Source organism: Aquarana catesbeiana, linkage group LG08 (genome assembly GCF_042186555.1).
Source record: "Aquarana catesbeiana isolate 2022-GZ linkage group LG08, ASM4218655v1, whole genome shotgun sequence".
NCBI classification, from domain to species: domain Eukaryota; kingdom Metazoa; phylum Chordata; class Amphibia; order Anura; family Ranidae; genus Aquarana; species Aquarana catesbeiana.
The window spans coordinates 110,386,708-110,400,572 of record NC_133331.1 but is presented as its reverse complement, the minus strand read 5'-3'; the positions used below and the strand labels follow the sequence as shown (position 1 = coordinate 110,400,572).

Genomic DNA, 13,865 nt, shown 5'->3' with positions numbered 1-13,865 from the left:
TACACAAATGTTTATAAAGCTGTCAGTTCATGAACTATTCATTCATTGTATTAAAAAAAAAAGCCCATTTTTATAATCGGGCATTGACCTAACAAATACGGAGTGGGTAGACTTTTAAATGTAGAACACCGGCCTCCCAATAACAAAAACATGACCTGCCCTACTTTCTGCATTGACAGCACTGCCTGTGTTGCTGCGGCAGTCTGGGAGCTTCCACAAACGGCGGAGGATTTGGGTCAGTCAGGGAAGGTAAGGGAGGCGTTTTTGCTTACCTTATGTGTCTTGTGCATCACATAGTTATTGGAGTTGGGACGGATTTAGACTGTCATATATGAGCCTTTAGTTGAACTTTAAAGAGGAGCTTCAGGCTCCCCCCAAAAAATTCCAAGTCAGCAACTACAAATACTGTAGCTGCTGACTTTAATATAAGGACACCTACCTGTCCAGGGATCCAGCTTGTCCTCACCCGAGCAGATCCTTCAATCAGCTTCGGGTCCAGGAGCCAGCATCTTGACTCAGGAAAACCAGGAGGGAAGCCTTGCAGCTGGTTTCCCATTGCACATGTGTGAACTGCGCTGTGCTTTGTGAATGGTCCTGCAGTCTTCCAAAATCTGTGCTGTGTCCCAGAAGGCTGCGGGGGAAAAGGGTGGGGGGGTGGGAGTTTTGCACGGAATACCGTGGCGATCTGACCAGAAGTGGGAGCTGGTACCTGGTACTTGCTCCCCCACCCCCCCAAAAAAAAGTACAAAATGTGCCAGAGAAGGGGAGGGGTGGCACATTTTTTATTCTCTTAAACAATGTGCTCAGCCCTGTATTTTTTGAGTTATTGCATACCTTAAAGCTGAGTTCCGCCTGGGAATTTTTTTTTTTTTTTTAAAGTCAGCAGCTACAAATACTGCAGCTGCTGACTTTTAATATAAGGACACTTACCTGTCCAGGGATCTTGTGATGTCCTCACCCGACCTGTCCCTTGGCTCCGGATGCAGGCGCCCATTTCCTACTGCGCATGCATGAATCACACTGCGCAATTTGAATGGTTCCCTGCTGTCTTCTGGGACCTGTGTGTCTCCCAGAGGACAGCAGGGGGGGCGGGAGGTGAGGGGCCAGACATTGCGTAGTTCACCACACAAAGTTCGGCGATCTATGCCCAGAAGTGGGGGCAAATACCTGGATTTGACAGGTATCCCTTTCCCACTCCCCCCTGAAAGGTGCCAAATGTGGCACCGGAGGGGAGAGGAATCTGATCAGCAGAAGCTCCATTTCTGGGTGGAACTCCACTTTAAATAAACTTTTTACGACAATTTTAACATCTTCCGGGTGGTGGCTTTACTATTCTGACTGGACGTCATATGAGGAGGAATGCAGCGTGGCAATCAGTTGTGCGGTGTGTTACTCAGACACTGCATCTCTGACATAGTATAGTACAATAGCCCATATACAGCCAACAATAACCAATGGTGGGTGTCAGCCCCAATTCGTGTACAACATGGTCCACAAAGGAAAGGGGAAATGGTGAGGAGCACCGGGGCTTTGTGACACCCAGATATTTTTTTAAAAGTCATGCACAGTAATGAAAATATAAAAACCAAACAGGGCATTAATGAACATTAAAAATACAAATAGCATTAAACATGTACAAGGTAATACAATACAGTGAATCCAAATAGACTCTCCATTATGCTTTTTGCCAAGCGGCTTTGACGCGTTTCGACCAGTGTGGTCTACTATAGGATTCTATAGCTGATAAAATGAACACACTGCAAACTGATTGGTGATGCCAGAGATCATCCAGAGTGGAGGTGGAATATAGGAAGATCGTAAGATGGAAGAGAAGCACAAGATGGAAGATAAACACTAGCAGCCCATGTTTCCCAGACACAAGGGATAACAGCCAGAAAGTAAAAGCGGTAAACCTTCATGGAAATGAGGGGTGGTAATAACGTGACTCAGCTAAACGTTGTATAGGGTCAGAAAAAATTATTTCGAAAATGTAAAAGACATCTGTGGGCCAAAGTACAATGTCAAAAAGACAAATCAGTGTGGTAATAGGTAACTGAGTCAGTGAATCCAGGAGACAGTCCCCGCTTGCAGCAACACACCAACAGCGAGCATCAACTAACGTAGGCTCTTTACCATGTACTGACTTCAATCACAGCTGATCACAGTGTAAATAGGAAATGCCGGTTATTGGCTTTCCTCTCCTCACACTGACAACGCGTGGGGAGAGGAGAGCCGATAAGCAGCTTTTCTCAGTGGGGACATCTGCACGATAATCAGTGCCATGATTATCAGTATAGCCCCAGTAGTGATGCCCACCAGTGCCCATCAGTTCCACCTATCATTGATTATGTACAAAATATCATTAACAGAAACTAACTATAATTTTTGGTCTTTTTTCATTTGTTTTGCAAAAAATAAAAAAAACCCAGTTGACATTAAGTACCACCAAAAGAAAACTCTCTCAGAAAAATTATAAAAATTTTGCTTGGGTACAGCGTTGCATGACTGCACACTTGTCATTCAAAATGCAACAGCATTGAAAGCTGAACATTGGCCTGAGCTGAAAGTGCCCAGTATTGAAGTAGTTAAAAGCTTGCTCTTTCCTATTTTTCTTACTTGCAAATATGTCTGGGAACAAGGTTTTTAAAACATTGACACACGGTTTACATGAAAACACAAAGTTTGTCATTTTTAATGTTGATCTTAAAAAAAAAAAAAATGCACGAAAAACTGAAAAGACATTTTGGGCCTCATGTACACTCTGATTTTAAAAAAAATCTGCCCCTAAACACCTTACTATGTTAGCCTCTTTGCCCATGTATACATAAGCGTTTACAGGCAGGGGCGTTTAGAGGCAGAAATCTGAATGCACCAAAATCGCATTTAGGAAGGAAGCATTTGTCCAGAGGAAATGTTCAATGCACCTAAACGCAAGTGCCAATTAAATGAACACCCAAACACCTGATGTGCCTGAACATGTCTAAATGCACCTAAACGCATTAGAGGAGGCACTAATATGCACTGATAGGTTTAGGTGGCACTTAAGGGCACTAATGGGGTGGCACTGGTGAGGAGGCCCCAATATGCAGCACTGATAGGTGGCATTGATTATGCAGCACAGAGGATTAGGTGGCACTGATGGGCACTGATATGCAGCACTGATTATGCAGGACTGATGAGCACTGATTATGCAGCACAGAGGATTAGGTGGCACTGATATGCAGCACTGATAGGTGGCACTGATTATGCAGCACTGATGAGCACTGATTATGCAGCACAGAGGATTAGGTGGCACTGATATGCCGCACTAATAGGTGGCACTGATTATGCACCAACGCCCATCTTGGTACACCTTGCACTCGGCCGCAGTAAGCAGCAGAGGACATCTTATCTTACTGCGGCCGAGTGCAGGGTGTACCGAGATAGGCGTTGGGATGTTCAACCCGACAGACACACAAAACGTCACTTCCGTTATGGAATGTGACAGCTCCAGGTCACCGATTCAGATGGAACATGCGGCTGCACTCCTGCAATGGCCAGCTTACTTTCCGCTGCTGCCAGCCTGTTGAGGACTCACTCTCCGCCCACTGACTTCTGCTTACGAGCAACGCCGCCTCTTTATTCCCAGGTATCAAATTAGGCATCGGGAGTACTTGTGCGAGTACAAGTACTTGCGCAAATGCTCGATATTAGCACCGAACCGATACTAGTATCGGTATCAGTGCAACCCTAGTTTTAAAGGAACAATTAAACTTTGATTTAAAGTGGTTCTAAAGGCAGAAGGATTTTTACCTTAATGCAATGTTTGCATTAAGGTGAAAACCTTCTGTATGTAGTCGCCCCCCTCCTTATGCTTGAGCCCGATCCAAAGATGTGCACTAGAGAAGAGACTCCCTCCCTCCTCATTGGCTCAGAGACAGCAGCGGAAGCCTTTGGCTCACACTACCGTCAATCACAGCCAATGACGAACGAGCTGGGCTAAGTCCCGCTGTCTGTGTTAACAGACGCAGACAAAAAGGCACTGGATTGAGCCCGCATGAGTGACCACATAGCAAGCAGCTTACTAAGAGGGCATTTAGAAGGGGGGGGGCAGGTGGGGGACCCGAGAAGAAGAGGATCTGGACTGCACAGAGCAGGTAAGTATAACATGTTTGTTTTTATAAAGAAAAAAAAAATGTTTAGAATCACTTGCATATACACATAGTTGCCAACTGTCCCGAATTTCCCGGGACATTCCCGGGATTCAGACCCTTTTCCCGGTTTTCGCGATTCCCGGGAAATCCTTGTTTTACAGTTTTTTCACCGCCGCCGGCCACCACTAGAGGTCCGCGGCCGATGGAGACAAATGCCACCATATTGCAGAAGACCAGAGCGCCGGGTGCTTGCCAATAGAAATAGAGCTGCGGCGGAGCTGTGGGGGACACACCGGATGTAAGGGGTGCTGCTCCACTGGGGGGAACACCGGATGTAAGGGGGGCTTCTCCACTGGGGGACACACCGGATGTAAGGGGGGCTGCTCCACTGGGGGACACCTGATGTAAGGGGGGCTTCTCCACTGGGGGACACCGCATGTAAGGGGGTCTTCTCCACTGGGGGACACCAGATGTAAGGAGGGCTCCGCTGCTGGGGACACCAGATGTAAGGAGGGCTCCGCTGCTGGGGACACCAGATGTAAGGAGGGGCTCTGCTGCTGGGGGCACCTGATGCAAGGACGGACTCTGCTGGGGGCACCTGATGCAAGGACGGACTCTGCTGGGGGCACCTGATGCAAGGACGGACTCTGCTGGGGGCACCTGATGCAAGGACGGACTCTGCTGGGGGCACCTGATGCAAGGACGGACTCTGCTGGGGGCACCTGATGCAAGGACGGACTCTGCTGGGGGCACCTGATGCAAGGACGGACTCTGCTGGGGGCACCTGATGCAAGGACGGACTCTGCTGGGGGCACCTGATGCAAGGACGGACTCTGCTGGGGGCACCTGATGCAAGGACGGACTCTGCTGGGGGCACCTGATGCAAGGACGGACTCTGCTGGGGGCACCTGATGCAAGGACGGACTCTGCTGGGGGCACCTGATGCAAGGACGGACTCTGCTGGGGGCACCTGATGCAAGGACGGACTCTGCTGGGGGCACCTGATGCAAGGACGGACTCTGCTGGGGGCACCTGATGCAAGGACGGACTCTGCTGGGGGCACCTGATGCAAGGACGGACTCTGCTGGGGGCACCTGATGCAAGGACGGACTCTGCTGGGGGCACCTGATGCAAGGACGGACTCTGCTGGGGGCACCTGATGCAAGGACGGACTCTGCTGGGGGCACCTGATGCAAGGACGGACTCTGCTGGGGGAACCTGATGCAAGGATGGACTCTGCTGGGGGCACCTGATGCAAGGACGGACTCTGCTGGGGGCAGGCGACATGGCAGGTGACACGCTCAGGGTTTCCACTGATTCTGCACTATGGTGAGTTGAATGATTTCATTCTATATTACAATGTAATAATAGAAATAATGCACTTCAGTCATCCTGACACCACAAAAACCATGGTGCCGGGATGATAGAAGTGCTAACACCAGGTGTTTGGAGTATCTTTATCTGCTGATTGTTAAACTTTCTAGAATACACATATTTCTATTGTTGTGTAGGATCTGGGGCTGCTGACCCTCCATCCCTCATTCATCTCAGACTCTAACAACACACCCTTTGAGCCATGCCCATTTAAGACACACCCACTATTTAGCGTAAACCACGCCCATTTTTCACAGAGGCGCTTAGCGTGCCGCATTTACCCTATGCCACACCTACAAACGCATGCCCCGCCCCCTAATTATAATAGGGCTCCACCTACAGTCAAAAAAGTGTCCCTAAAATTTTTTTTACAACGTTGGCAACTATGTATATGTAACAGAAACTGAACAGCATTTAGGGTCCATTCACACTTAAAGAACTCCAGCTTTTCCTCCCCAAAACAGATGCTTTGTGAATGTAAATTAATCACAACCCCAATATCCGTGTGTAACGTACCTCCTGTAGCTGAATACAGCAGGTTTCTAAGATGTCACGCCTCCATCTGCCTGAAGTTCTGACTTCCTGTTTCCTTCTTTTGCTAGTCCTGATACTACATGTCCCATCATGCTTTGAGCCTTTGTAGTTTCAGGGCAGGCTATGGAAGTCACTTGGAGCAGCTGTGTGAGTTGATGTGAGCGGGTCAAAGGATCAGTGTGGGTCTTTCTGGGCCTTCACGTGGGTGGTGATTGAGGGAAGAATGGATTTGTATTATCCCCACCCACACTCCATTCCCCTCTGCAGTGACTAGGGAAGAAGCAGGAAGTGGAACTTTAGTTAGAAAGTTAAAGTGATTCTAAAGGCAATTTTTTTTTTTTTTAAATAACAAACATGTCATACTTCCCTGCTCTGTGTAATGGCTTGTTATACTTCCCTGCTCTGTGTAATGGCTTGTTATACTTCCCTGCTCTGTGTAATGGCTTGTTATACTCCCCTGCTCTGTGTAATGGTTTTGTAGAGAGACAATATCCTCCAAAACAAACATACCTTTCAAAAAACCACAACAATGACCAAATGGGTCTCCCCTACAACGGCAAAGAGCCTTTAGAGCAATTCATAAAGCATCTCATTGCACTATACACTGGGAAATGACACTCAAAATCACACACAGATGGTACTACACACCATACCGGTTGGCCAAATTCTCAAACTCTTCATCACCACCTAAGTGTTGGCGAAACTGTGAGCAAATAGGGCACCTACTACACATCCTATGGGAATGCCCGAGCTTAACGGGCTATCGGAAACAAGTTTTCAAACTTATATCTTCATTAAAGGGCATAATATCACCTCCTAATCCCAAACTAGCACTCCTCAACATTGGTATAGATCTTTACCCGAGTTCGGATAGAATTGTAGTTGCACACATCCTACTTGCAGCCGGATAAACCATTGTCAAATATCTGCCCCAACCTCTCTGAAGTGACCTCTTTGGTACAACAAAATTACACCTATGAACACATACTAGCCCTCAACTCCCTTACCAGTGCAAAATTTGATAAACAATGGGAAACATGGACAAGTCAGAATATGAGCCATATAGCTAGGCCAATTATACACGATCATCCCATTTATTAAACCATGCCATTTGTTATTGAGGAACTCTGCAATATCTGCTCAGATCTCCAAAATTACCCACTGGCAGTCCAACATGTACCAAAGGATTGTACCAATACACAACAGTTGCACCAATAACTTACAATCTGTACTAAATTTCTAATAATTTATAGATCCACCATAATGCTTGCACCATTAACTATTCTACACGAATGCCTAATTGTTTGTACTCCTTGTGTACCATATCTGTATATCCTTTTATACCTTTTATATCTCTATGTATACAGGTTTGTATACTTCTTTTCCTTTGTATACCTTTTCTAATATATCAATAAAAAAAACTATTAATTCAAAAACGCACAGCAACGCTTATCGTGGTTGCGTTACCATTTGTTCGTATCTGTGTGTTTCTAAAAGCACAGCAAACTGCAAGAAAATGTATGCTTTTCTGTGCATTTTTTCTGTGCATTTAGAAAATGCAGAGTGCGCTTGCAGCACCATTCATTCACATCTGCGCGTTTCCAAATGCACAGCAAGCTGCAAGAAAAAACACATGCTTTGCCATGTGTGTTGGAAACGTGTAGCAATGTGCGTCATGCTTGTGTTACCATGTAGGCTGCATTCGCATCTGCGCATTTCCAAACGAGCGGCAACCCGCACAGAAAATGTGTGCTTTGCTGTGCATTTCGAAAGCCTGTTTCAACACACATCGTGCTTGAGTTACCATTCGCTCACATCTGCGAGTTTCCCAATGCAGGGCAATCTGCAAGACAAAGCATGCATTTTCTGTGTGATAGTGATAGTCTGTGATAGTGGTGCTGGAAGTCACGTGACTCGTATGGTGCTGTGTGTACCAGGACTGTCCATTCATTCCTCCCAACATCAGCACAACTAGCTTTCCCAGCAGGCTGTGCATATTATATGGAGGGCTTTCCTTTTTTTTTGAATAATGCTGGGATCTGTGAGGCAGGACTTGGGAGGTTTGGACTCTTCCTGTAGGTGTGACTGGGCAGGATTGAATAACAATTAGGATGTATTCAATACCACCCACCACCAGACCTGTGAAGGAAGTTACATAATTTGCAGACTACAGTGGCTGGAAGTCTACATACAGACTATACATACTGTCACATGGTACAAAGCCAACACTAAACCCAGAATATCAGGAGATCTGCAGACAACAGAGCAACATGGTACAGAGGCATGATCTATGCTGGGACTAGTCATTCCATTCAGTTCTAGTAAAAAGAAAGTTGGAGTTTAGCTTTAAAGTGATAGTAAAGGCTACATCTAGCTATTCTTAAAAATGTTCCCTCCCCCTCCTCCTACTTACCCGGCATACCCAGGGTAAACAAAAAGATCTGTATACTTCCCTTTTTTTAATCTGGTCTGGTCACATGATTCAGCAGCTTCTGCTCACCTGTGAAAGGAAGTGTTCGACAATGGCTATGAATCTGTAACATCTTCCATAGGCTCCCATGGCGCAGCCACTATCAGCACTTCCTTCACTCCCCCCGTAGCAGCACGCTACAGGACCAGAGTGGAAGAAAAACAGGCAAGTACACAGATCTCTTTTTATACCAGGTATGCAGCACACATAAGAGGAGGGGGGAAAGGAACATTTTAAAAAAAAAAAACTAGTATAAGCCTTATCGTCCACTTTAAGCACACATTTTCAGTGTTCTTTCACATACTTCTACAGGTCAAACAAACAATACCTGTCTATTATTTCCCAGTACACCATAAAATAAAAGAACGCACATATTTTAATTGTTACATGTATTGTGCTGTGGTGTTCTGAGGGGCAGGGATGTTTGTTTACTTTGTATGTTCATATTGTAGTGCTAATAATAATGAATGGCAATGAGGTCCATTGGACACAAAAAAGCATGCATAAGGTTTTGTAGGCCCTTAAAAAAATACTCTGTAAAAAAATGTTCAAAATAGAGGATTTTTTTTAAGTCACAAGTTAGAATCATCACTTATCTCTTTCCTTTGCCAATAAAAATGGAATCTAACATGTAGCCAAATATGTCAAACCCTAAAAGATTTGTGTCACATTTCACTTCATCCAATCCAATCACAATGAGCAACCTCTTTTCCTATCATGGAAGACCAAGGTTTCAGACCTGTTCAGAGATGACAGACCATTTTTTTCGATTAGTATAAAGTTTAGACTTATGGAAACAAAGGATTGCTGTAATGCAGCCAATAGACGGAAACACTGCTTTAAGGACCTTAGACCAGACACAAATACAACACAGTGCCACAGATACTTACTGGTCGTCCATGAATATTCTCAAAATACAGAAGGCATTTCTGGAGACTCATTTTTTCCAGATTCATTTGCTTTTTTGTCATATCCTGTTTAAAAACAGGAGGTATTCAAGCAGTTAGGATTTTCAGGGATGGCCACATTGGGTTTTAAGACTGTACAACACCCTCTTTTTCCCCATTAGCAGTCTTATCGAAATGCAATGCCTAACACCAGATGAATATATATTGTATAGTATAAATTCAATACCAACACTGTATTTTATTTCCACTAAATATACCTTTAAATGTTACTTCCAACATCTATCCCCTAATAAGCAAGCTAGTTCCAGCACAGAATCATAAATAAAGTAACTAAGTAAATATAGCTTGTTGGAGGAGATGTGCAATGGCAGTCGTCATATTTTTCTCAGTACAGGGTACCTTTAAAGAAGGGAGGCAATTTTTCTCTGACATCCTGTTCTAGAGATCAGCTACCACTGCAATTTAATCCAAAACACCACCTGTTTTCATTGGTGAAACCTTAACTTCAGTTGATATTAGACAATAGATTTACTAGATCCAGAATAGTGACTTATCTAATGTCTTAGACTTCTTTAGATAGCAGCGTGAGAAGCCCTGGCATATAGGGCACATACTGTATATCCAACATAAAAAGATTACTTCTAACTTATACCAATGTATGTTCACATTACAAATATGACAAAAGAATAGAACAGCACTTCATATGCAAGTTATCTGACTGGCATACATGTACCTTTAAGTTTTCTGGAAGGTTAAGCAGTTGTCTCTTCTCTTTTAGCCTCTTCCATACAGTCTCTACAGTTTCCTCTACAGAAGACATTGGTGAGCTGGTGGCTCCATGCTGTTCCATCGCTTTGGATGCCACAGACGTTTCTTCATATGTCTGAATTTGTGTGGCTCTTGGCACATTTTGGTCTTCAGATAACTTCAGCTTTAGCTCTGCAACAAGGTGTATCAATATTATATCTGCATAACAAGATTTATGCATTACATAAAAAAGAAGAATCAGAATATGACATCAAACATTTTGTGATTTGGACTGGAGTGTGTTGGAAACAAAAACACTGATTCATAACAGCAGAGCTGTTCAGACCTCTAGACAATCTGTTAATAATGAGCTAATCTCCTAAAGCAGACATCTTGATGGTTGTCTGTGTCCTTGTTAGAGAGATCTACTCTGCTTGCCCCGGTGATCAGTCACCAGGACTGCAAGAAGGGGACGAATCCAAAACGTTGTCACGAAAACCTGAATACAGGCAGTCCCCAGGTTACAAACAAGGTTCTACCTGAATACAGGCAGTCCCCGGGTTACAAACAAGGTTCTGCAGGTTTGTTCTTAAAGTGGATGTAAACCCACCACTCATCCAGTATAAACTAATGCCACAGTATTAAATGTACAGTATCTCACAAAAGTGAGTACACCCCTCACATTTTTGTAAATATTTTATTACATCTTTTCATGTGACAACACCGAAAAAATGAAAGTTTGCTACAGTGAACAATAGTAAGTGTTATAGCTTGCATAACAGTGCAAATTTGCTGCCCCCCTTAAATAACTCAACACACAGCCATAAAATGTCTAAACCACTGGCAACAAAAGTGAGTACACCCCTAAGGAAAAATGTCCAAATTGGGGCTAATTAGCCATTTTCCCTCCCCGGTGTCATGTGACTCGTTAGTGTTACAAGGTCTCAGGTGTGAATGGGGAGCAGGTGTGTTAAATTTGGTGTTATCGCTCTCACTCTCATACCGGTCACTAGAAGTTCAACATGGCACCTCATGGCAAAGAACTCTCTGAAGATCTGGAAAAAAGAATTGTTGCTCTACATAAAGATGGCCTAGGCTATAAGAAGATTGCCAAGACCCTGAAACTGAGCTACAGCACGGTGGCCAAGAGCATAGAGCAGTTTAACAGGACAGGGTCCGCTCAGAACAGTCCTTGCCATGGTCGACCAAAGAAGATGAGTGCACGTGATCAGCGTCATATCCAGAGGTTGTCTTTGGGAAATAATCGTAAGAGTGCTGCCAGCATTGCTGCAGAGGTTGAAGGAATGGGGAGTCAGCATGTCAGTGCTCAGACCATACACCGCACACTGCATAAAATTGGTCTGCATGGTTGTCGTCCCAGTAGGAAGCCTCTTCTAAAAGATGATGCACAAGAAAGTTTGCAAACAGTTTGCTGAAGGCAAGCAGACTAAGGACATGAATTACTGGAACCATGTCCTGTGATCTGATGAGACCATAATAAACTTATTTGGTTCAGATGGTGTCAAGCGTGTGTGGCGGCAACCAGGTGAGGAGTACAAAGACAAGTGTGTCGTGCCTACAGTCAAGCATGGTGGTGGGAGTGTCATGGTCTGGGGCTGCATGATTGCTGTCGGCACTGGGGAGCTACAGATCATGGAGGAAACCATGAATGCCAACATGTACTGTGGCATAGTGAAGCAGAGCATGATCCCCCTCCCTTTGGAGACTGGGCCACAGGGCAGTATTCCATCATGATGATGACTCCAAACACACCTCCAAAATGACCACTGCCTTGCTAAAGAAGCTGAGGGTAAAGGTGATGGACTGGCCAAGCGTGTCTCCAGACCTAAACCCCATTGAGCATCTGTGGGGCATCCCCAAAATGGAAGGTAGAGGAGCGCAAGGTCTCTAACATCCACTAGCTCTGTGATGTCATCATGGAGAAGTGGAGGACTCCTCCAGTGGCAGCCTGTGAAGCTCTGGTGAACTCCATGCCCAAGAGGGTTAAGACAGTGCTGGAAAATAATGGTGGCCAGACAAAATATTGACACTTTGGGCCCAATTTGGACATTTTCATTTAGAGGCGTACTCACTTTTGTTGCCAGCGGTTTCGACATTAATGGCTGTGTTGAGTTATTTTAAGGAGACAGCAAATTTACACCTTTATACAAGCTGTACGCTCACTACTTTACATTGTAGCGAAGTGTCATTTCTTCAGTGTTGTCACATGAAAAGATATAATAAAATATTTACAAAAATGTGAGGGGTGTGCTCACTTTTGTGAGATACTGTGTATATACATGCAAGCCTCACCATTTTTCCTTTTTTTTATGGTTCCTTGTGATAGCTGTATGATCTCTTTGAGGTAGGTTTGAGAATTGCTGGCCAACTCATGAGGTGCACACGTACAATTTTATCAAAAAAAAAAAAAAAAAAAAAAAAGATATATTTTTTTAATTATTCTATATCCACAGACAGACTACATCCACCAGTCCGTCTGTGGCTCTCTGTGAACCCTATGGGAGTTGCTTGGAGCTGCTTGTCTCTTTGACACACATGGAAATCTCACTGGGGTCCCACACATGTGATGGGACACCAGTGCACCTGACTGCCCCTATGGAGACTTCCCTCTGTTTCCATATTTGTAGTGTTGTAACTATAAATGTGACCTTAGCATAAAATCCCCCCAACTCTGATAGCACCGCTGTCTCACTGGCGGCTGTGCACACAGTGTATTGATGGGATTTAACATACGGCACTGCCCGTCTGTTCTTAATTTATTCCACAGCCCAGTGATGGAGAGGGGATGGTCTATCAGATGTGCTCCGTGGGTCTTTTTTTTTCTACTCTAGCAGGGACTTCCCTCTGGATTGGGTGGTGGTGCTTTCCCTGTGATGCATGACATGACGTTGACTGGCCACGCCCTCTGGGCGTACTGCTTCTTCGTTTCATGATGCTTATCCAATCGTACATCGTGGCCACCATGCCCGCCCCATATCCAAGCCTCCTCACCATGCTCCATGTCCCTATCTCTTTGACGCACTATGCCAGCGCACGTTGCAGTGCGCAGGCATATTATGGGGATATAAACATGCCCTCGCCATGACACAGACCAGCTGCAAGGCAGGACTCGGCAAGTGATTTACCCAACACTATCTGCATTTAAAGGTCCGCATCCATTTCCCACCAACCTACTACCATTACTTTAGCTGTTACAGCCAATCTGGGGTACTCTTTTTCAATACTTTACCGACGAACCGACAGTATGCTGGTACAAATTTACCTGCTTAGAGCCGCACTGTTCCCTCCATGCCGGAGTCACTCTATGGCTATTACTATATGTATCTAGACTACCCATATCCAACACCCCCATAATGTGATATAAGGAATTTAAACCAGAGCCTCCCAATTGACCCTACATTTTGGTTTGGGGGATGCTAGGTTTCATCACCTACACTAATCTAACACTTACTGGGGTGTTATGCCTATGCTTTATTCTTTCTAGGAACAAATATAGAGGATCTCTCTATTGAACATTCTTTATAACATCTATGTACATATATTTTTTTCAGAGAAACCTCTTGATTTGACTGCGATATGTTCACATGCCACCACTGACCCAGCAGCATCTGCAAGCTCAATTCCACTTACGAATCTCCAAGTTCTCTATCCCTACATCTTCTCTTGGGAAGCCCTGAA

The 13,865-nt window shown here is 44.8% G+C and overlaps 1 protein-coding gene across 4 annotated transcripts in view; it reads right to left on the bottom strand.

Moving 5' to 3' along the window:
• The window catches only part of FAM13C (family with sequence similarity 13 member C), a 229,668-nt gene that overhangs the window by 22,020 nt on the left and 193,783 nt on the right, over positions 1–13,865 (bottom strand). For 3 of the 4 annotated variants that reach the window (XM_073596307.1, XM_073596309.1, XM_073596308.1), the window contains exons 11-12: positions 10,153–10,358; positions 9,402–9,485 (exon numbers count right to left, since the gene is read on the bottom strand). In XM_073596307.1, the coding sequence (XP_073452408.1) occupies positions 9,402–9,485; positions 10,153–10,358 (290 nt within the window). The remainder of the gene's footprint in view (positions 1–9,401; positions 9,486–10,152; positions 10,359–13,865) is intronic. The other variant, XM_073596310.1, reaches the window with a different exon arrangement.